The 24,959-nt window shown below is 32.9% G+C and overlaps 1 protein-coding gene across 4 annotated transcripts in view; it reads left to right on the top strand.

The window, feature by feature from the left end:
* The window catches only part of Ipk2 (Inositol phosphate kinase 2), a 76,991-nt gene that overhangs the window by 46,817 nt on the left and 5,215 nt on the right, over positions 1-24,959 (top strand). For all 4 annotated transcript variants that reach the window (XM_072537874.1, XM_072537873.1, XM_072537875.1 and 1 more), the window contains one exon: positions 8,883-9,166. In XM_072537874.1, the coding sequence (XP_072393975.1) occupies positions 8,929-9,166 (238 nt within the window). In that variant the 5' untranslated portion in view covers positions 8,883-8,928. The remainder of the gene's footprint in view (positions 1-8,882; positions 9,167-24,959) is intronic.

Below are 24,959 nucleotides of genomic sequence, written 5' to 3'. Positions count from 1 at the left end.
CGGTTTTACAAGCGCATCTATCATTCACGCAGCACGCATTTTTCGTTTTCGGGATGGCCAACACACACCCCGTCTTTACTTGCCGAGAGGCAAATTTGCGCTGTCCACGTTATATAACGCGGGGTGGAGAGAGATTATGAGGAAGAGGGTCGCAAATACATTAACACGAGAGCTGCCGATCTGAGCGCATAAGTTGATCAAAATAACTATATTACGATTACAATATTATAAATAGGTTGTTTTTACAACAGGTTATGTGTACTTTTTATTCTTTAATTCCAACAATATTTCGTTGATGGTCACTAACATCATCAGGGAATGCTACAATTTAGTTACATGAGAAATCACAATCTTATAATAAGATATATACTTACAATGCCAGTATCATGCCATGTCGATAGCTGGTAATCATTTTAAAAAAAATTACAAACAGATAAAACATTGAAAAATGGTACAAAAACAAACATACATAATTGTAAATTGTAAAAGCATGAGCTATTTTCCTCTGTGTTGAATTAACATTTTATTTAATGACTATGAATAGTCTGAACCACATGTTCAGTTCATTAGCGTTTGAAGGATATAACTTTCAAAAACTAAAAAATTCTTCTTTTCCCTGTATAGGCCAAGAAGAAGGTTTTTGTGACCATGGTATTATCTTAATGTTTTAGCTCACATAGTAAGTTCTTTATTTGAGCATAATGCCTAGCCTAGTTGCGAATTATCAGCTGTGTCATAAAAAGTATGCTGTCTATAATTTTTAAACGGAGTTCCATAAATATTATTTTATGTTAGATTAAAGATTACCACTGACAGGGAATTCCTTTGACCCTCAAAGTCATTGTTTTACTTTAAATTCTTCTTATTTAAGTTAGTTTTTAATTGGATAATATTTCTCATTCCTAGTTCTTTCATTGTCTGGAATATTTACTCATTATTTAAAATTTAAATGGGGAGTTACAAAAAGACATCTGATATTATATTAACATGTTAGTGTTAAACATAAATTACAACCATTAGTTAACACTTATTCAGCTAAAAGTGACTTAAGATTTTTATAAAATTACACAAATTAGTACATATTGTAGTAAGATATTTAGCACCACTCATATTTGCCAAAATTTAAATATATACCAGTTAAAATTTATACAAAAGTAAACAGTTAATGGAAACTTTTTAATATTTTGGTCATGTGACAGTAAATAGGAAATACAATCACATGATGTTTATTAATATTGTCAATGCTACTCAACAAACACCGATTTAAATAAGTCACATTGAATTTTTGTGATTATTTTCAGCTCATGTTTCGAACAAGTACATTCGAAAATACTGTCATGCAAGACAGACAGATGTAATTATTTAGTGTATTCTGTGTTGAGTGAAATCACCAGGTAATGTTAGTATAATCAACTCAAATAATAAGCACAAAACTGAAATAGTCCATTGAAGTGGTACATTTTTTATGCCTTAAACTGCATTTTCTAGAGGACGCAATTTAATTTTTTTGTTGTGTTGTTAAGTTTCAAGTTTGTGGGGTCGCCAACCTTGTCCCTCGGCCGCCATCTTGGAAAAAGGGGGAAAGGGTTTTCCCCCTTTTTCCAAGTATCCAAGGTCCCCTGTATCTCGTAAACCCTCTAGCAACCCTACAAAAAAAATTATCAGACATTATGTGTAGCAAATTAACTTGTCTACAACTTTATTTGTAATACTTTTAATCGTAAAATGAAAATAAAAAAGTTATAAACAAAAATAACTAAAAATTTTGGAACAAATTTTCTTTTGGGCCTTATAACTTTTTTCCTGGCAATTTTAAAATAAAATAACATTGGAGCAATATGATAGAGGGGTTTTCATAGAATAATTTTTACTAAAAATTTGTTTAACTAACAACTCTACAAGAAAATTGTATTAGACATTATTTGTAGCAAATTAACTTGTCTAGAACTTTATTTTTAATACTTTTAGTCGTAAAATGAAAATAAAACAGTTATAAACAAAAATAATTAAAAATATTGGAACAAATTTTCTTTTGGGCCTATAACTTTTTTTTCTAATAATTGTACAGCAAAATGACATCAGAGCAATATCATAGAGGGTTTTTAGTAGAATAATTTTACTACAAATTTGTTTAATTTCATTAATTTCTGTGGATTTTACGGCGCTCTGAAGTTGACAGGGTTCTTGATTACTCGTAAGAATACGATAAAGACGAACCATTAGACTTAGTTTTCTATTATATATTTTTTTATTCATATCATTTTAAATCAATTTATTATTTTCTTAACATTCCAGAGAATTTGCCGTTTCTCCATACGTTTTTAGCATGCGACACAATATTAGTAGCGTACAAGATCGACAAACTTAAATTCATTAAAATTTTACATAAAACATTCTACATCCAGCATTATTTCTGACTGAGAAAGCTTCACCCCTGGATCTTTTGCTTCTTCGATAGCTCGTGGACTGTATATTTATTTCTTCTATAAGGTTAGTTGAAGGTAACTACAGGCTTAATCGTCTACTTGACTTACCTTCAAGGGTTTCTAAGTATTGTTTGTTTAATAAAACTCACCACATCCCAAAGACATATATTGACACTACCCGGATTACAATACTTTCAAAGTTAGTTACTAGTCATTTACTAGTACATGATTTATGTACAACTCATCTGAGAAAAATAACGTATAACAGATGGATTATGTTTCCTGTGAATTGTGAAGGAGCACTCGTTTATAAACAAAATATTCTTCAAAAAATTATTACTTTCATTGAATTTTTCCATCATAATTTGACAGAATTCCATCCGTTTAAAATGATATCAGGAAATATTTCTTGAGTGCTCTGCACTTTATTACAATGTTAGTTGTTCCTTTTCAAAATATTGCTCACTGTTTTTTCATTCAAGTGAACTTCATCGGTAACACAGGCCTATTTTTTCATGAAAAAGTGTTTTAGTTTTAATAGATGTCCTATAGTAAATGGGATGTGCTGATCACGAATCTATACTTAGTTTTTTTCAGCACATCAGGTTTTCAAGAAAAGTGTGTTTGAAATTTGTCATAGAAACTGCAAAAAATACTGAGAAAATATTTATTGAAACTTTATTTAATACAAAATTACACTGCAAAATTGAGTCGTTCTTAAAAAAAAAGAATTCAGTATAACCTACGTTAGACACTATTTGGTTTTTTTTAAGAAAACCGTTCTCTTTTTCCATGAAAACTCGTTTTGTGGTCTTCTTTTTAAGGATTTTTGTGGTCCAGTCTCTCTTCAAGATCCAGCAGTAATCAGCTATCATTCTTATATCCCATCTTCCTTGGTGACGTCTTTCCATCTCCTTTATATCTTGATGGAACCTCTCTCCCTGCTCGCTGACAGCTCCAAGATTTTTGGGAAAATAGTCAACGCGGAAATTCAGAAAATTAAGTTTGAAGCTCATATTGCAGCCCAGTTTTTTATAATTTTCGACCATGTTGGCTACAATTTATTTATAGTTTGAAGACTAGCTGTTTCCAAGGAAACTGTCTATGACTTCTACGAAAGAACTCCAAGCTTCAGATTCATCCTGGGTCATTTTTGTCTGGAACAATCTGTGCGATTTTAAGGTTCGAATTTGAAGGCCTACAAAAATTCCTTTCTTTAAGTTTAGCTTCATAAAGTGCAGGAAATTTGTCACACAGATATTTAAAGCAGTCACCTTGTTTATCTAAAGCTTTGACAAACTGCTTCATCAATCATAATATTATGTGAAGTGGAGGCAAAAGAACTAATTTTGGGTCAACTAGTGTATCAAGTTGCACATTTTTTTGTCCCGGTACAAGTCTTTCTCTGAGTGGCCATTCTTTCTTAAAATAATGTAAATTTCGTGCTTACTGTCCCACTCGCACAAACATGGATACTTTGTGAATCTAGACTGCTGACCCAAAAGCATGGATATTATTTTAAGATCATCATCATCATCATCATTTTGGCTTTACAACCCTGTGTGGGTCCTAGCCTCCCCAAGAATTTTTCTCCAGTCGTCCCTATCCATCGCCTTCCTCCGCCAAGCACGTATTTCCATATTTCTCATATCTTGGTCTATGTTATCTAGGAATCTTGTTCTGGGTCTTCCTCTTCTTCTTTGACCAATAGGTCTATCAAGGAGCGTTTTTCTAGCTGGGTCGGTTTGCTCCATCCGCATTACATGGCCTACCCACCTCAGACGTCCTATCTTTATGTGTTTTACGATATCTGGTTCCTGGTATATCCTATAGAGTTCGAAGTTGTATCGTCTTCTCCAGACACCATTTTCATTTACCGCTCCATAGACGCGCCTTAGTATTTTTTTTTTTTTTTTTTTTTTTTTTTTTTTTTTTTTTTTTTTTTTTTTTTTTTTTAAGATCTCCACTATATATTCACTATACTTTATTTTATTTAGCACCAACTCAAGATTCTCATATGTTTCTTTGATATGCATGGAGTGAGCAACAGGCACTGAGGCATAAGTATTACCATTGTGCAACAAAATACCTTTCATACTTCTGTTAGAAGAATCAATAAACAACCGCCATGATGTGGAATCGTAATTGTCAGCTCCCAGTTTCATGACTACTTCAGGAATATTATGACAATACACCAGTGAGACCTCTTGAGAAAAATATTCCGCGAACTCTTTTTCACGATACCTATACCACGAAAATGTGGTATGTGGAGCTAATATATTTTTATCTTTCAGTCGTGATCCTAAGATTTGTGCAGTATTTTTTCGTCTGAACTTTCATCTGATGATTGCTGTTGGATGGTGTGAAAAAAAAGTAAAGGAATAGGGATTGCTGGTCCATGAGATACAGGTCGTTTAGCAGATGATAAATCAGGATACTGAATTTTTTGTTTATTTTTGAATTGAAACCCTGGGTATCGCAGGAGCAAAAGTAGTAGTCGTCTCCATGGTTTTTTGGTTCCCTCCATACCACAGGAATGTCGAAGGGTAAAGAGTTACGTGTACCTTCTGTCCATTTTCTCTGTAATTCGACAAACTGAAAGCACACTTTGTGTGGACCCCAAAGTTTGCCCTGATCTCCAAGCTTTACACCGAAGTAATCGTGATAATCTTTCTTTATAAAGTCTTTTATGGTTTGTTGATGCTTTCCTATTGTTAAATCACCACACACGTAACAAAATATATCAGGACTGTTCTTACACTTTCTTGATGACATTATGGTGCGATAAACACTCATTAAACAAAATACAACTCGATGCTACAAACAATTGACGCTAACTAACTCTTTTTACCATCTAGCAAAAAGACAGAGGAGGAAATGTAAAGGTAGTGGGGGCAAAAATATTGGTAGACGGGAAGTGCTATTTTGAGAGGCCACATTAAACAAGGAAAGATGACTGAAAAAACTTTCCTTGTTTAAGAAATCAAATTTAGTTGGATATTAAAACTTTCTCGTCTATGAATCATTCTGAAAAATATTTTATAGCTACTTTAAATTTAGCCTTTGCATTCCCGGATATGTCCTCCATATTAAGAGGCCACTTTTAAGAATTTTAGTCTCCTTTTCATAACAATTAGATTCCTTCTTTTGTCTTTTTGCTTGATTCTATTTACGCCATACACAACTGCCGATGCCGTCAAGTCGACGGCATCGGCAGTGTTTGCCATTCAAATGAAATTAACATAGTGTATTAAAATATTTTCCTTCGGAAATATAAGTATTTTAAAGAAATAATTTTAATGCAATTTACGAAATATCAATAAGGTACTTGTTTGCGCTAGTACATAATATCTCACACGGTTTTTTCAATTTTGTGAAAAATTTTGACGTGATGGGCAGTGTTGTCATTTAAATGAAATAAACATAATAATGTATTGAAATATTTTCTATCGATCTATCATAATGCAATTTACGAAATATCAATAAGGTATTTGTTTACTCTCTCTCTCCAATGGCGCTACAGCCCAAATCGGGCCTTGGCCTCCTCCAAACTATGCCTCCAACCTTGTCGGTCCCGCGCCGATATTCTCCAAGTTCTCACGTCTAGCAAATTTTGCGCATCCGCTGCCACTACATCCTCCCATCTTTTCCGTGGCCTTCCTTTTGGTCTTGCGCCCTGCATTTTACTATGAAGGGCTCTTTTCGGCAATCTTTCTGTCTCCATTCTTACTACATGACCAGTCCAGCGAAGTCTCTGAAGTTTAACGAATTCTGAGATCGGTGTCTCTTTGAACAGTTGGTAGAGTTCATGGTTATACCTGGATTTCCATATTCCGTTTTCGTTAATAGGTCCAAATATCTTTCTTAGGACTTGTCTTTCGAAGACTTGCAGTTTTCTTTTTGTCTCTTATGTCATCACCCATGTCTCGCATCCATAACAGACTGATAACAGGTCTGATAATAGTTTTGTAGACCCTGATTTTCGATCTCCAGTGTGTGTTTTTGGAGCGAAACACATGATCGAGTGAAAAATAAGCTTTGTTTCCCTTTACTATTCTTCTTTAGATTTCTGGTTCTTCTGTTCCATCCGTGTTTAATGTAACTCCTAAATATGTGAAACTTTCTACCGTTTCAATATCGTCCTCTAATTCAACTGTGCGTCTGTTTCCCCTAGCTCTTGCCTGTGTTAACTTTTTTGTCTTTTGAATATTTATTTCTAGTCCGGTCTCTTTTGCCTTTGATTTTAATTGTGAATATATTTCTGCCGCCTCTTCTGTTCTGCGAGACATGATGTTGATATCATCGGCATAGGCGGCAATCTGTATTGATTTATTTGTTAGGAGATTACCTCTTCCTATATTCAGCTGTCTTATCACATATTCCAAGGTCAGGTTGAATAGTGTCGGTGCCAGCCCGTCTCCTTGCTTTAATCCTTGGGCTATCGTAAAATTTTCAGTGAGCTCATTTTGGACTCTGACAGTTGCTATTGACGAATCCATTGTTGTTTTTACCAGTCGGGTGTATTTTTGGGGGATATTAAAGCTCTGTAATATTTGATATAACTTGTTCCTATTAATTGAGTCGTAGGTTTGTTTGAAATATATGAATATATTGTGGACGTCCATGTCGTATTCCCACGATTTGTTTAAGATTTACCGACAATCAATATTTATTTATCTGCACCATATAATAAATATTTATGTTAAATTATAACAATTAATATTTATATTTTTAAATATATACTACCCAAAATTTGATGGGTTTAGTATACACTTCGACTATTTAGAATAATTCTTATTTTTTTTAAAGAAAGAAGTCTGCAATAGTAGGATCCTTGAGCTATTAATACTGAGAAGTAGGAATTGTTGTGTTGTAGGTTTCCGACAATGAATCTGTCAAAATATGCCCGAGCTAAGCGAATTGAGTTTACTAGGTGATCGTCACCTAATTTATATAGCTCAGGGGGACGTTGTCAATACCTGGAGCCTTATTGTTCTTTTGTGCTCGTATTGCCTGTTTTACCTCTTCCATCGTTGGGGGTTCTATATTTTCGGTGTCTCCCTCATTGTGATGCATGTCCATATGCTCTTCATTTTCTTGTGTCCCTAAAAGAGTTTGGAAATAGGTTTTCCAGACTGATTTTATTTCTGTTGGATCACTGGTTATTTGCCCTTCTTGATTTCTGCATAGATTTGTTCGGGGTTTGTATCCTTCTCTTAAATTCCGTAGATATCTGTACGCCTGTCTTAGATTGTTGCTTTGAAGATTTTCTTCCATTTTCTGTATATTGCCGTTTTCGTATTTTCTTTTCTCTGTTCGGCATATTTTGTCTGCCCTCCGTCTTGCATCTTGGTAACTTGCCCTTCTTTCTCTGGTTCTTCTTTCCATATATTTCTTGTGTTCTTCATTTCTCTTCTGTTCATTTGTTTGCGCTAGTACATAATATCTCACAGGGTTTTTTAAATTTTGTGAAAAGTTTTGACGAGATGGGCTTCTGGAACGGAATTCATATTCAGAATCAGCGTATCCGTATTAGCTAAAGACACATGCCAAACCCAAAACACCAAAAATCATGTCGGCCTGGGTAATTTGTCTACTTGAGCGTCGCTTCGGACAATGTACAGACCTGGATTTCTCTAATCTCTAGTTCTTGACTAATTTCCTTCTCACGAAGTCACGAAGTTGATCTAAGGGGAAGCAGTTTTTACATCCGCCATTCTCTCCCTCTTAAATCCTGACCCTCCGGAGGGAGTGTAGTGGTTACCGTGATGTCGTGTATTGTCCGTCTCCAAAGATCTCGGTCTTCATCTTGTTCGGGATCTCATTCATTGTGGGTGTTGTTGTAGATTGTGGATGGGAGACTAGGGATAAATATAATTTTGATCTCTGCCTATTAAGTGGGAATACTAACAATAACTTTTTTGCTGTATCTGTATAACTAATATTACTAATACTTATATTAAGTTTTAACGGATGTAATGAAAATGAAATTATTAAATTTCATTGTTACCCCAACAACTATTAGTTAATTTCACACATATTTAACTACATGGAATGTAATCTACAAAACTGATACAGGACTATGGTCCTCAATAACACATAATTTGATTAACATCAGTCTGATTCTCGCTTAGACGATGTTTCGATTAACTTCCTGAATATAAAAGATATAATATAATGATATTTTTAATATACTGATAAAATTTTTATATTCTCCATACAAGATTTTTGATATTTATCAATTAGCCGACGTTTGATACAAATAAAGTTAATTATGTTTAAATAAATTCCCCGTTAAAATGTTCATTGTAATCATGCAAAAGCAAAAACATGAAATATATCGGTGATCATTTATTTCTGCTGACGTCTATAAACCTTATCCCCCTGCACTATTAATCGCTACGAAACAGATCAATTGAATTATAGCAGCTAATCCATAATTTATTATTGTTTCAGTCTGAAGATAACAAACAATTGATAAAATTTGACAGATTAAGAAACCATGGGAAAATCGGAAGTCCAGTCTCTACCAATACATCGTCCTGAACCAAATCTTATTTGTGTACCGGCCCCTTGTAAAATTTTACAAAATAACTGTGTTAACGGTTTAGAAAAACTCGACTTGGGGGAAGAACTCGAAAACGTTGTTGAGGAGGAGGACAAAACTGTGGCAATTCCAGAAGGTTACGAAATATATAAACATCAAATGGCTGGACATATGGATAAAGGTGATAATATCGGTAAGATCTTGATATCATTAGATCTGTGTTTTTTAAATTTTATTAAATGATTTAAAATATGTTATGTTATTAATAATAGCACAGAATTTGTTGTGGTAATCGTAGTAACACTAAGGAAAAAACTTGAAGTTCAGTGATGTTTGTACCATGAAGAAACAACTGTACCGCATAAAACATTTGGGCGATATGTTCTGTAATGTCATAAGAGAACTTGTACCTACACTGCCTAAGCTTGGGTCTGTCAATAAAAATATACACAGTTTGTCCTAAGCCATAGGCGGGACCAGCTTTTTTATTGTGGGTTCCAATGCTGAAAATCTCGCACCGCCCCCCACCCCCCCCCCTCCCCCATACATAATAATTTGGTGAATTATTTTAATATGGTGTAATTTGTTTACAATATAAAAACAAAATAAATAGTAAAATTACTTTATTCAATTTTAAAAGTCGCTAGTCTACTGTACCGCCTGCTGTACCACCCTTTTTTTTTATTTCAACAGGGATATTTTCACAATTTTTTGAAAGCATTTTTAAAATTCAAAATATATTTGTTAGGTCAGTAAATTTTTGAAACGATTTCCGTCTGTTTTTATGTACATATTAAATAATAAATTTATTGTGTGATCATAAAAAAAATATGTGTGGTCACATATAAAAAATACATTAAAAATTTATTATATCATTACATTACAATATCATTCGTCTCTGGAATAGTACAATTTTTTATAATTCATCAACTGCACTATCTTCATCTATATTTACAGCTCTTGTTCAACAAAAAGCACCATTAGATGTCTTACAGCATCGGTGACCGTCAGACATTCTAGTAAGTTTCGATATCGTTTCACTCTTTACAAACATTCCTCTAGACGAAACTCTTCTTCTTTTTCTTCCTTCTTGTATGTAGGCTTTAAAGGCTGTTTCTTCTTCAATATTAGCCTCCTAAATTGTTTAAATTATCGCACGATCTTTTTCTTGGTGTGCCAATACTTCTTCGTCCATTTGGTGACTTATCTCCTGCTATTCGTACTATCCTATCCTCTGCCATTCTACTAATGCGTTCGTTCCATTCCGGTTTCCGTTTTGTCACCGATCCACTGCCTGGGGGGTTATGAGTACGAGGACTGGGTGGATTGAGTAGTTCAGAAGCCGCGTTCATGCCCACAGCCGGTCCCAAGCTCGGATAAAAGATGAGGGTTGATGGGCCAGGTTAGCATCCTACCCATTGTAAAAGAAAACAAGGCTCAAAGAACCGAATTTTTACGCCCCTCGAAAGTTAGTGTGGATTCCAAGGCACCTGCTGTGGCCACGAATGTGTCTACCCCAGTTCCTATGTACCCGTAGGGTAATATATTATATATTATATTATTCTTATGAAGCGTTTTTTAATTAACTGTTTTTCTTCATTATTACAACAGCAGCTCATTGCTTTGATTGGATCACGTATAAGGCTTTGTTAAAGGATCTATCATAATCGCCATATCAAAGCGCTCCCTGAACTTTGCCTTGGAAGGGGAAGAGACTTCCAATGAAACACCAACCAAAAGAAAATAAAAAAGATAAGCCCAAACGACATAAAAGACACAGATAATAGGTTTTCTTCAATTTTGGACCTTGTTGGAGAGGGAGGAAATTTTCCATTTTCCTTTCTCATGTATCCGACCCTGATTTGAACTCTGTATATCACAGTAGAATCGACCAGTAAACGGGCATTTTAATGATTTCTTTCGGTTTTACTGCTTCAGTGTCGACTCAAAGATCTCATGTTTTTCCCTTTAAGTACTCTTTATTCCAGTTTAATATTTTATTTCATTTGTGTAGTTCTAACTGAATTGTGAGATATTTTTTTCTGATTGTTTATCATTGTGTGACGGACTTACTTGCACGTTCTTATGAATACTATCAGATACTTTAAATTTAAAGTAGAGGAAAATATTTTGATTAATCAATGTTTTTTTTTAATGAATGGCACCTGTGTGTATTTAACGAGTATAAACACTATCGAAGTTATTATTTTTCAACTAATTGCTCAGATAATGACAAATTGAGTTTTTTATATCATGCAATACTGTAATGGTCTTACCAACTTGGTATTACCAGTAAGCACTTCAAAGGGTGCGACCGCGAAGGAATTTTTATATTTATTTAATTTACTTTGGGAGAGCACTGTATAAATGTGTCCTCTGTAAATCCTTGACTGATTTTTGAGAGCTTCTAAAGTAGCGTCCTAACAGAACTTGAAGTGGCATTCTTCATCGGCGAAGAGAAATAGAAAATGCTAATAGAAAAAGACAAAATATAAGGACGGTAACCAGCACAACTTGGAATACCCTTTTTCTTCTTAATATTTGTGGTTTACGATCCCTTAAATAGGACAAAACTGTGTATTTTGTTTGCCTTGTTTGTGGTAAATCAGCACATTTCAAAGACAATCGGAAGCTGATTCACCGCATCTCCAACCTTTCGGACGCGACTAGGTGAGGTACGGTCAGTGTCGTAGTAATTTTACAATGAAGTGGTGTAACGAAGTTGTGTTGGAAGTTTTATCATTGTATAAATTACCCAACTTGTAAAATTTTTACCGGTAACACTGCTGGACAAAACTAACCTAAACCCTGATCTCGACGAAACACGTTTTATTGCGGTAGTTATCAAAAGTAAATATTTATCAATTTCACACTAACATAGGGTGCCATCCATAGTCTCTCTCTCTCTTTTTCACTGAATATATTTCCTGTTTTTTTTTTGCCGACATGAACTGGCGAAGAGCGCCATTCCACGAGCTGGCTGATTCCGGCTTTAAACAGAGATGTTGTTTCGTCCCCTTCTTAATTTGCTCTGCTTTTGTAGGCGGTTGTTTGGTGTTCAAGGAGTCTTTTTTGAAACTAGATATAATGTCACAGTATATTGCTTAAAAAGAATTCTTTTTAAGCAATATACTGTGATAATGTCTTTTATGTACACAGAACACTAACATTGTTGTCATTTATATATTTACGTTTTTGGCAGTGTTGGCAAATTATTTTCAAAAGTGGAGTTAAGCTTTTATTACTAAATTAAAGATATTTTTAAATAGTTTTAGCTGTCCGAATGGATTTATTTGAATAATTCATTGGCTAAAATCTAGAGAACGTTTCGAATGAAAGTAGCTACAAATGAAGGAAATTTTGTATTTGGCAGTGTTGCTATGTCTTTATAATAAATCACGAAACAGCATGAGATATAATATTAATTTAATTAAACATGGAAAACATAAAATGATAAAATAACGAGAAAAATAATATATATTTTATTTTACTATAACTACTAAAGTTAGAAAGTGAATAATAAGTTAAATTCTGCTGTAAAGATTTTAATATGTATTTTTACTTTGTTATTATCTATATGAAAATAAGCCACAATACTCAACAAAATTATACAGTGTACCGTTTTAAGCACCTGAACGGCAGCTGCCACGAAAATAATTATAAGATTTACAAATTTACATTTTATGGATTAAATTGTCAATAATGATAGTTTAATCTCTGCAATGTAAATTTGAAAAAATGTATTTATTTTAATGACTTCAGATCTGATGTTCATAAAATCGATATCTGCTTAACATCTGTTGCAATCTGACAACTAGTATTTTGAAGGATCTGACACTATTGCTAAATTGATCCTCTAATTTATCAAAGGACAATTTCAAAAAGTTTTTCTATTAACTAACTGTAACTAATACTGAAAGAAACAAATATTCATTCGTTCTTGTTTTATATAAATTTAAAAAAAGCTGAAAAAGAGCAGATTCCATAAAATAATATAATACAAATGTAGTGTTTCTAACCATTATCTGTGTATATTTGAGGCATAAAACATAATACATAATAAGGACATGGCAATACCGCAAACGCAAATTTGTGGTTTACTGAAGTTTCTTTGTAGCTAACTTCATTCGGAACGAATTTAGCCAATTATTTTTTCTTTTATCGCATTGTTGTTTAGATTCCTTATTAGAGATTCCTTAGATCCATTTTCTCGGCAGTCTGGTTCTTTTTTAAAGTCTTCAATGTTTTTTGTCTTAGTTATATTATATATCTATTTAGCAATAAAGGGGTTGTAATTTGATATTGCATCTGCTCTGGGATATCCCTTTATCGATTTGATGCTGTTTTATAATCTAGTGTGAATCATCAAAAAATATTCTATTTGGTTTTTCATGATTTTATCTTTGGTATTTTGTGGTGATGTCCAAGTAGGTAGATGGGGATGTCTTTGATTTGGAAGTTTAAAAAACCTGTAACAAAATAGTGCAAAGATCCAAATCAGAGCGTGGTAAGTCGGCCCAAATGAGATCCGATATCGAAAACTTGATCAATGCTTATGCTCAGGAAATATGGAATGCTTGGAGTAATACCAACAATGCTATAGCGAGAAGAGCAGCAGAAACATTAGAAATCAAAAGCAAATTACAAATTGAAAGATTTTATTGGCCACCATACCGCCCGGATTTAAATCCGATCGAGCATTTGTGGTACACCTTAAAACGTCGCATTTGGAAAAGAAATCCTGTTTCTATGACACTAAAAGAGCTAAGAATTGCAACATAATTCAGAGCATTCCACGACACGCGACGGTCAGTAGTCAACGCTCAAGGACGGCATACTTGCTATTAATTTTATTGCTCTTTTAAACAAAACATCCTAACATATGCAGCGGAGACAAGGACCGATACAAGAAAGACGAAACAACAAATCAACAATATCGAAATGAAAGTATTAAGATCAATAGCGGGCATATCATTAAGAGATAGACAAACCAACAGAAGTATACGCGAACAATGCAAAATTCAAAATATTAACAGGTGGATAAAAACAAGAAAAAAACACTGGAACGAACATGTAAACCGAATGGAACCAGATAGATTAGCGAACATCTGTAAAAACAACAAGCCGTATAGCAGAAGACCCGTTGGAAGGCCGCCAAAAAGGAGGAAAGATAATGTACAGTCGACAACGACTGAAACAGAATAAGAGGCAGACAAACAGGAGTAATCCTAGTCGCGCGAAGAAGAAGAAGAAGAACAAAACATTAAAATACGACGTCGTTAAGTAATAAGTACAATTTCAAGGTATTTTTTGTTCACATTCCAAAAATTTCAATTTTTTTTAATTATTTTCTTAAAATGCATTTGATTTTATTAATTATTCACTTATAACGTCTTAAATAAAGTTTTCAGAAAAAAGTCCTTCGATAACATGAACCCATCATATGGGTTCATGTTTATTCACATCCAAACGTATTTTTTACCTTTTTTATGATTCTTTAATAAACTTTAAAATATACAGCTGGTTCCTGAAAAAACTGATACGACTTTTAAAGCGTATTTTGTAGAAAATTGAGCAGTGTATTTTGAAGGATAAATACTTATTAAAATCAGAAGATGGTTGGTCACTATCTGCCGTAGCGAACCATTTTAACGTAAGCAGAACAACAGTTTTAAATATTAATAAAAGATTGGGATAACAAGAAACTCTCGAAAGAAAGCAAGGTTCTGGAAGACCAAAAATATCTACTAAAAAATGAGAAAATTTTTTACTGTTCTAAAAAGGGCAATATTGGGGTGTATAGACCAGATAATAATAAATGTATAAATATAAATTTATAATTATGTTGATAGATATCTAGCAGCTGGTCATTTAGCGCTGATGTATGGGGATGGATTTCATCTAGAGGAATGGGAGTGGTATGGCGTATTGATGGCAGGTTTGTTGGGCAGAATTATCTGAATATTCCAGAAAACATCATGTTTCTCAATGTAGAACAATTATCCAGAAAATAATTTTATCCTCCAACAATATAATTGTCCTGTTCGCACTGCAAATATAATAAACCAGTGGTTCCAGAATAACAACATCGAAACCTTACCATGGTCCAGCTACAGTCCAGATTTAAACCCAATCGAGAATGTGTGGGGGTTTATTATAAAACGGTTGTATCGGCGTAATTTTATACCTCAAAATGCTGAAGAGCTGTGGCACGGTATACAACAGGTTTGGCAAGAGCTCTCTACAAGCTGTTATCAATGCTGATGGAGATATTACAAAATATTAATTTTATTTTTACATACCTAAATTTAGTATAGTTTTGATCTTTCAGACTCTCGCTTTCTTTCGAAAGTTTCTTGTTCCCTCCATTTTTTATTAATATAAAAACTGTGGTTCTGCTTATGTTAAAATGTTTTGCTGCCTCTGATAGTGCCCAGTTATCTTTTAATTTGGTTACAATTCTTGCTTTAATATATTGTTAAGTCGTTTGTTTTATTCCTTAATAGTAATAAAAATAATAACAACAACCCTATTTTATATAAAAAATATCATTTATGTACTCTTTACAAAATGCAGGAATTCAAAATAGTATTAAAATTTAGACATAATATTTATTACAATTTAAGAATTACCATATTTTATCAATTGTTTGTTGTTTGTTTGTTTATTTTATTATTTGTCTGTCATAATAAATATACACTTCTCCAAGAAATTAACGCACCACTTTAAAATATTAAAATATTTTATTAGTGTTAATAAACATTTCCATTGGAATGTTATATTTTGCAAGCCCCTTGTATGTGCTATTCGTACACTCTATATTTATTGACTGTGTTTTATCGGTATAGTTTTTTTGCAACAAAACAAAAAGAAGCAAAAAATGTACCTACTAATTCTATAAATATATTGTACTAATTATTTCCAAGTGGTCACGAATTTTTACGATTTTTAAGAATTTCTGCTCTTCAACAACGTTTTGTAACACATCGAAGTCTACAAATTCAGCTTCGACACGTGCATGCTATACAAATTAGTACTGAAACTGTTCGCCAGGAAATACAACTTAACATCTAGAATTGCCGGCCTCTATTAACTGCAGAGCATCGAAGGGGGAGACTACATTTTGCCAGAGAACACGTTAATTGGTTAGAGGCTGACTGGGAACGAGTGCTATTTACTGATGAATCCCGATTTTGTTTGTACAATAACGACAGACGTATTCGTATATATGTGTTGCGACGACCCAACGAACGATATGCTCAGTGTAACTTCCCACACACCACATTTTCTGGTGGAGGATCCGTTATGGTGTGGGTTGGTATTTCTTTGACCGCACGTACGGACCTAGTGGTCATACAAAATGGAACTGTTACAGCTGAAAGGTACATATTGGAGATCCTGGAGCAACATGTAGTACCATTCGCTCCTTATATCGGTGAAAATTTCTTACTAATGCAAGATAATGCCAGACCTCATGCTGCACAGATCGTCACAGAAATTATCTAGAAGAGGTAAAAATGAACACTATGGAATGGCCAGCACATAGTCCGGATTTAAATCAGATTGAAAAGCTCTGGGATATCTTTGGTAGGTGATTAAGAGCGACACCGATCCAACCAAACAACTCACAGGAAGTGAGAGAGAGGCTGATCCAGATTTGGAGAGAACTAGACCAAAATGAAATACGGCAATTAATTTTAAGTATGGCTCAACGATATGAGGCTGTTATACGTAGTAGAGGTGAAAACACTTGTTATTAAGACTTTTTTCATATTTTAGTTTACTTTTCTTATCATTATTTTTTTAGAATATTCCGTTTTATTTTTTTTCTCCTGTACTTAAACATTTTCTGATGATTAGACAAATTGTTATAATTACTAATAAAATTTAGAATAAATCTGGTGAAGTTTTATTTTCTATTCTCTGTCTGTTTACAAATAAAATTGATTTATTGAAATGGTGCGTTAATTTCTTAGAGAAGTGTAATATAATGTCAGACTTCTTTGAGTCTGACGTTAATAATGTTCAGAAATCTTAAGAGTCGTATCAGTTTTTTTGGGAACTAGCTGCACATTATGCTCTTATATCTCGTAAACCTATTAAATATTTTAAATGAAATATTTGATTTATTCGGTGTGATACAGCACGCTTCGTTGATAGAAAAAATTGCGCGATTTTTTTTTTCGCAAAACATACCGATGCATTAACTCTTTCAAATTATTATTTATCAATGATAAATATTTATAATTTAATTCCCGCAAAGTTTTTTGTCACGTAGCCAAAGCGTGATGCAGTAAAGTTATTTCTATAACTAATGTCAACTAATGTGCACCTAGTTTTTTTCCTGTTTTTTTATAAATTTTATTATCTTTCCGTCGGTCGTCATATTATTCAACTATATCTCGTTACAGGCAAAAGTGATAAAATATTCACATTATACAATTAATGAATAGTCAAATTAAACTTATTACCGTGGAGGTGATAATTTTGATGTTGGCTGTTGCAACAATTATTAAATTTTTTATGGTGCTATTATTGGTACATAAAACTTAGATAACAATAGGTGATTTCTAGAAACCTATCAAATTACGAGTCATGAATTTAAAATAATTAGATGGTAAAGTAAATTTTTATTACATGATTTACGAGTGCACATACTTAATATTAGTTACCTTCATAAATTCGTTCACAAAACTGGTACGATATATATATATATATATATATATATATATATATATATATATTATTTATTAATTTTAATTTAAAAAACGGGAAAAAAAAGATATTCTTGATATAAAAAATGATATAAATATTGTTTATGTAAAATATATGGGAAAAAACTTATAGACAAAAATCAAATTGTGACCATAAAATTGTTTAAAAAAAACGCAAGGTGTAAATACGAGTACTTTTTCTTCTATTCGTCATCTATTAACCCCTTCTTCTTCTTCCGGTTCCTATCCGTTTCGGATGTTGGAAATCATATTGGCCCCCATATTAACCCCTACCTATGTCTTAAAAGCTTCAGATATCTGCGAAAAATTTTGCCGTGAAATCGATGATTTTTGCATAACCAGACTGGGCTAATTCTTTTTATTCTTTTTAAGCAATATACTGTGACCATTACTTGTAGGAAGGACAACACTCCTGTATATCCAGCTGTTACGTCCCTCCACACATATTCTTAAGATACACAGTATTTATATTATTTATCAATTAATATAAATACTGTGTGTGTATGCAATCAAATTACGGTACCTGTGATGTTGATGTAACACTTCTTCTTCTTCTTCCACAGTGCACTGGGGTTGACTCAGATGGGACAGAATCTTCTTAAAGCCGCGTCGTCAGGTTTACACAAAAAAATACTGAAGTGTTTTTCGCGTTGATTTATATAAAACTGTCACTGTCACTGAAGTGCGTGTCGTCTCGTAGCTTCGCTACCCTTAACTTAAGTCTCATAGGGAGTTGTGTACAGGGCCGTATTAATTCACGATTATAAGACATACACACACGTTAATTAAAGAATTAAATATAAAAATAAAATAATAAAAATTATTAATAAAAAAAAAACTAAGAATATGTGTGGAGGGACGTAACACCAGCAAACATAATAGTATGCTCTTCCTCTTTCATAGGTTTTTGTACCCAAGATGGTTGCTATGTACGGGAATGTGTTGACTTTATAGGTCAGTAAAGAAAAAAACAGCTGAAAAAAATCTTATACAAGTTTTAGAAGGTTCAAAAAGGTATATGAGGGATAGCTGCTGACAAGTCTATGAAGACGTACAGCTGATTTTTGTTTTGTTTTTTTTTAAACAATCATAAAAAGTGAAAAAATCATTTTTTGTCTATAGAACGTTTTTTATCCAACAAGAAACATGGTTCAAATAATAGTTGTAAATTAAAAAGTTGTTTAATTTACAAGATTCTAAATTAAAATAAATAAACAATTGACCGAGATAATTGTAAAAAAAGATGATACAGTAGTCGGTACAGTGGATTTTTTCTTCTTCTTACTTTTTATAAGCAATTCTGCTTGTTCATTCTCAGATTAATACCTCTATGGAAGGTGTCACGGGTGACACGGGTCTCCCCCATTCTGCTTATGTGATTATTCCATTCTTTTTTTCTATTTTGTGTCCATTCATTTATACACTGTACGTTACATTTTCTTCTCATGTCTTCACTTCCCTTTCGATCGCTCAGCATATTTCCTGTAATTGTTCTCAGTACCCTTATCTCTGCTGTTTCCAGTAGCCTTTGTGTTGTGATTGTGTCGAGTCTTGTTTCTGAGGCATATGCCATTATTGGTCTTACACTAGTTTTATAAATTCTTGACTTCACCTTAGTTTTAATGTGTCTGTTTCGCCATATAGTGTTACTAAGGCATCCTGTCGGTTTATTTGCTTTTTGTACTTGATCTCTCACTTCTTTGTTCAGGTTTCCATAGCTAGACAGTGTAATTCCCAGGTATTTTATTTTCATTACTTGTTCAATACTGATACCATCAATTTCTATTTTGCATCTGGTTGGTTTTTTGCTGATTACTATTGTTTTAATTTTCTGAAATGAGATTCTCATATTAAATTATTTTGCTCTTATGTTAAATCTGTGGACCAATCTTTGCAGACTATCTTCAACTTGTGCTATCAATATTGCATCGTCTGCGTAACAGAGTATTTTTATTTCTTTTTTTCCCCATTCTGTATCCTGTTCCTTTGTTAACGCTTTTGATGATTTCATCCATGATCAAATTGAAAAGCATGAGATTCAATGAATCCCCTTGTCTTATTCCGCTGCCTATTTCTATAGGTTCTCGTCGAGTGGCCGATCCTGTATAACAAATCAATTAATTAAATCTTGCCCAAGTACTTTCGATCCCTAGATCATCTTCAGGGGCATCTGAAATAAGCCAAGAAACGTTTTTTTATAACCAAAGAAATTGATTAACTTCGATAAAAACTCGAAGTTTTATGGTTGAAAAAAGGGTTTTTTATATGATTAACGTTTATAGACTTACTTCGTCAATTGTGGCCTATCCGGCAAGAACAAGATGTCATAAACATATAATTGTACATTACACTACACTACAAATAGACAAACAAACACTTTAAAATAATTTAAGGAAGGCTACATTGCTTGAAGAAGTCGGAGACAGAATGGCTCCTGATCTAACGGAAATGTTGGGGTGACATGTGACAAATGACAACTTGGATGAGCAGTCACAATCATAGATATGTGATCTGCACCTTTTACAATTCTATGAAACTAAGTATTGACCAAAAGTCCAACTGACACTACTATAGGAGGTCACTGATGAAATATAAAATTATATAGAATATTTTTAAGTAGATTGAATAATCCAGATCTCACACTCAAACATGTCTGTAATAATTAAGGTGTTAGTTTGAGAGCAACTGAAATAGACGAAAAGTAAGAATGCAAGAAGCGGACTAAACAATATGTTAAACAGTGGGTGGTTGACTACAATAAAATGGTCTACCAAGCACTATCTGTAATATAGAAAGGAAGAGATCTGACTATGTAATTAAAATACTAATAATTGAAAATCAAAATGGAAAGCAAAATATATAAATGGGGTGTAATCCAAGTAGTTCAGTTGAACCCACAGTCAATGGTATAACTATAAAATTACTATGGATGTGCTCAGTGCAGGAAGTCTAAACAGTCGAGCTGGGTCCCCCACGAGGTGAAGCTGTAATAAAGTTTTTAAAAATAGGTTTAAATTTAGTACAATTTAAATTAATTTGAGTATTAAGACAGTGAGAGTTTTCATTCGTTTCCCTTGTAATTTCCAAATCTTCCAATAAATCCAACTCCATATAGTTTTTCTTTCTACTAATGTCATGTAAGATAGATGAACCAGTGTTGATGTTAAAATTGTGTTTACTGGATAATAAGTGTTGACCAAAACTTGAAGAGTTTGGTCTTTTCAAATGTTCTGAAACTCTAGTGGATAACTTTCTAATGGTTCTACCTACATAAGAGGCATCACAATCATCACATTTTAATTTGTAAATACCACTTTTGTCAAGTGTGTTCATCCTATCTTTGGTGTTGATTAAGAAGGAACCTAAGGTGTTGTGTGACTTGAAGGAAATTTTGATGTTATCGATTGTAGAAGTAAAAAGTTTAGATATTTTATTGGAAATGCTGCTAATGTAGGTGAAGGAGAAATATCTGGTGTTATTTGAAGCAGTAGGTTGAAGAAAACATTGTGATGAATATGCAAGCTTTTCTGCAATTTTTAGTTTAGCTCTATTTAGAAGCTTATAGATAATGTTAGGATCATAACCATTATTGAAAGCAATTTGTTTAAGAGTGTTAAGTTCTGAATTAAAATTATCATTAGAAAGTGGAAATTTGAGTAACCTATGAATGTAACTGTTGAAAGCAGCCATTTTATGTTGGGTTGGATGATTAGATGTATCATGTATAACATGATCTGTTTGGGTAGGTTTTCTGTAAATATTGTACTCTAAAGAATCTTTATTACGGGAAATAGTCATATCCAAGAAGTTCAACTTTTTATCAGATTCTGGTTCCAGAGTAAAAGAGATGTTGGGATGGAGGTTATTAAGATCATCCAGAATCTGTAAAGCATCATCTTGGGTTCCCTGTATGAGAGCTATACAATCATCAACATACCTTGACCAAAAAACTATTTTGTTGTTGTTGTTAACAAACTTCTGTTCTAAGCTGTCTAAGAAAATGTCAGCCAGAAAAGGTGATAGTGGAGATCCCATTGCTAAACCTGTTGGTTGTTTGTATATTTTTTGATTGAATTGAAAGAAGTCCTGATCCAGACAGAATTTAAGTATAGTTAAGATAGCATCTTTGTCTTTTGCTGATATGTTGCAATTGTCTAGAAGATTGTGTACTAAAGGTAATGTTTCATCTCTTGGTACAGAAGTAAACAGATTGGAAACATCAAAAGAAACTAAATAAAAACCCTCTTCTATCCTAATGTTATTTAACCGTTCTATTAGATCTAAAGAATTTTTGATGGAGAACTTAGGTTTAAAATTAGTGATAGACTGAATTGTGTTGTAAATAAACTCTGATAAAATAGAAACTGGAGTATTACAAAAACTTACTACTGGCCTTATGGGACAATTGTGTTTATGGATTTTAGGAAGTCCATATAACCTAGGTGTTATAGGATTAGATACAATTAACTTTCTGTTGTTATATTTAGTAATAGTATCATTAAACAATTTGACCATTGCTTTTGTTTTATTAATAAAGGTGTTAAGTGGATTTTTTTCCAAAACTACAAAACTGTTATCTGAAAGAAAAGATTCTACTTTCTCTATGTATTGAGTTTGTTCTAAGATTACAACACAATTACCCTTATCAGCCTTGCTGAGTACAAGAGAATCTCTATCAATTTTTTGTTTAATTGATTTTAGCAAATCCTTTTGTTTTTTAAAATTATGGTGATTTCTATGAAAATTGCGTTTGTACTTACATTGTTGTTGTTGAAGTAAGCTAATGCAAGAGTTTCTCAAATATTGTTTAGTATTGTTTAGAGCTGGACACTCTAATAGAAGGTATGACTAACAATGCTGATACTAAACAATATTTGAGAAACTCTTGCATTAGCTTACTTCAACAACAACAATGTAAGTACAAACGCAATTTTCATAGAAATCACCATAATTTTAAAAAACAAAAGGATTTGCTAAAATCAATTAAACAAAAAATTGATAGAGATTCTCTTGTACTCAGCAAGGCTGATAAGGGTAATTGTGTTGTAATCTTAGAACAAACTCAATACATAGAGAAAGTAGAATCTTTTCTTTCAGATAACAGTTTTGTAGTTTTGGAAAAAAATCCACTTAACACCTTTATTAATAAAACAAAAGCAATGGTCAAATTGTTTAATGATACTATTACTAAATATAACAACAGAAAATTAATTGTATCTAATCCTATAACACCTAGGTTATATGGACTTCCTAAAATCCATAAACACAATTGTCCCATAAGGCCAGTAGTAAGTTTTTGTAATACTCCAGTTTCTATTTTATCAGAGTTTATTTACAACACAATTCAGTCTATCACTAATTTTAAACCTAAGTTCTCCATCAAAAATTCTTTAGATCTAATAGAACGGTTAAATAACATTAGGATAGAAGAGGGTTTTTATTTAGTTTCTTTTGATGTTTCCAATCTGTTTACTTCTGTACCAAGAGATGAAACATTACCTTTAGTACACAATCTTCTAGACAATTGCAACATATCAGCAAAAGACAAAGATGCTATCTTAACTATACTTAAATTCTGTCTGGATCAGGACTTCTTTCAATTCAATCAAAAAATATACAAACAACCAACAGGTTTAGCAATGGGATCTCCACTATCACCTTTTCTGGCTGACATTTTCTTAGACAGTTTAGAACAGAAGTTTGTTAACAACAACAACAAAATAGTTTTTTGGTCAAGGTATGTTGATGATTGTATAGCTCTCATACAGGGAACCCAAGATGATGCTTTACAGATTCTGGATGATCTTAATAACCTCTATCCCAACATCTCTTTTACTCTGGAACCAGAATCTGATAAAAAGTTGAACTTCTTGGATATGACTATTTCCCGTAATAAAGATTCTTTAGAGTACAATATTTACAGAAAACCTACCCAAACAGATCATGTTATACATGATACATCTAATCATCCAACCCAACATAAAATGGCTGCTTTCAACAGTTACATTCATAGGTTACTCAAATTTCCACTTTCTAATGATAATTTTAATTCAGAACTTAACACTCTTAAACAAATTGCTTTCAATAATGGTTATGATCCTAACATTATCTATAAGCTTCTAAATAGAGCTAAACTAAAAATTGCAGAAAAGCTTGCATATTCATCACAATGTTTTCTTCAACCTACTGCTTCAAATAACACCAGATATTTCTCCTTCACCTACATTAGCAGCATTTCCAATAAAATATCTAAACTTTTTACTTCTACAATCGATAACATCAAAATTTCCTTCAAGTCACACAACACCTTAGGTTCCTTCTTAATCAACACCAAAGATAGGATGAACACACTTGACAAAAGTGGTATTTACAAATTAAAATGTGATGATTGTGATGCCTCTTATGTAGGTAGAACCATTAGAAAGTTATCCACTAGAGTTTCAGAACATTTGAAAAGACCAAACTCTTCAAGTTTTGGTCAACACTTATTATCCAGTAAACACAATTTTAACATCAACACTGGTTCATCTATCTTACATGACATTAGTAGAAAGAAAAACTATATGGAGTTGGATTTATTGGAAGATTTGGAAATTACAAGGGAAACGAATGAAAACTCTCACTGTCTTAATACTCAAATTAATTTAAATTGTACTAAATTTAAACCTATTTTTAAAAACTTTATTACAGCTTCACCTCGTGGGGGACCCAGCTCGACTGTTTAGACTTCCTGCACTGAGCACATCCATAGTAATTTTATAGTTATACCATTGACTGTGGGTTCAACTGAACTACTTGGATTACACCCCATTTATATATTTTGCTTTCCATTTTGATTTTCAATTATTAGTATTTTAATTACATAGTCAGATCTCTTCCTTTCTATATTACAGATAGTGCTTGGTAGACCATTTTACTGTAGTCAACCACCCACTGTTTAACATATTGTTTAGTCCGCTTCTTGCATTCTTACTTTTCGTCTATTTCAGTTGCTCTCAAACTAACACCTTAATTATTACAGACATGTTTGAGTGTGAGATCTGGATTATTCAATCTACTTAAAAATATTCTATATAATTTTATATTTCATCAGTGACCTCCTATAGTAGTGTCAGTTGGACTTTTGGTCAATACTTAGTTTCATAGAATTGTAAAAGGTGCAGATCACATATCTATGATTGTGACTGCTCATCCAAGTTGTCATTTGTCACATGTCACCCCAACATTTCCGTTAGATCAGGAGCCATTCTG

Source organism: Diabrotica undecimpunctata, chromosome 7, assembly GCF_040954645.1.
Source record: "Diabrotica undecimpunctata isolate CICGRU chromosome 7, icDiaUnde3, whole genome shotgun sequence".
NCBI classification, from domain to species: domain Eukaryota; kingdom Metazoa; phylum Arthropoda; class Insecta; order Coleoptera; family Chrysomelidae; genus Diabrotica; species Diabrotica undecimpunctata.
The sequence above is the reverse complement of the archived record's forward strand: the minus strand, read 5'-3'. Positions and strand labels throughout refer to the sequence as shown.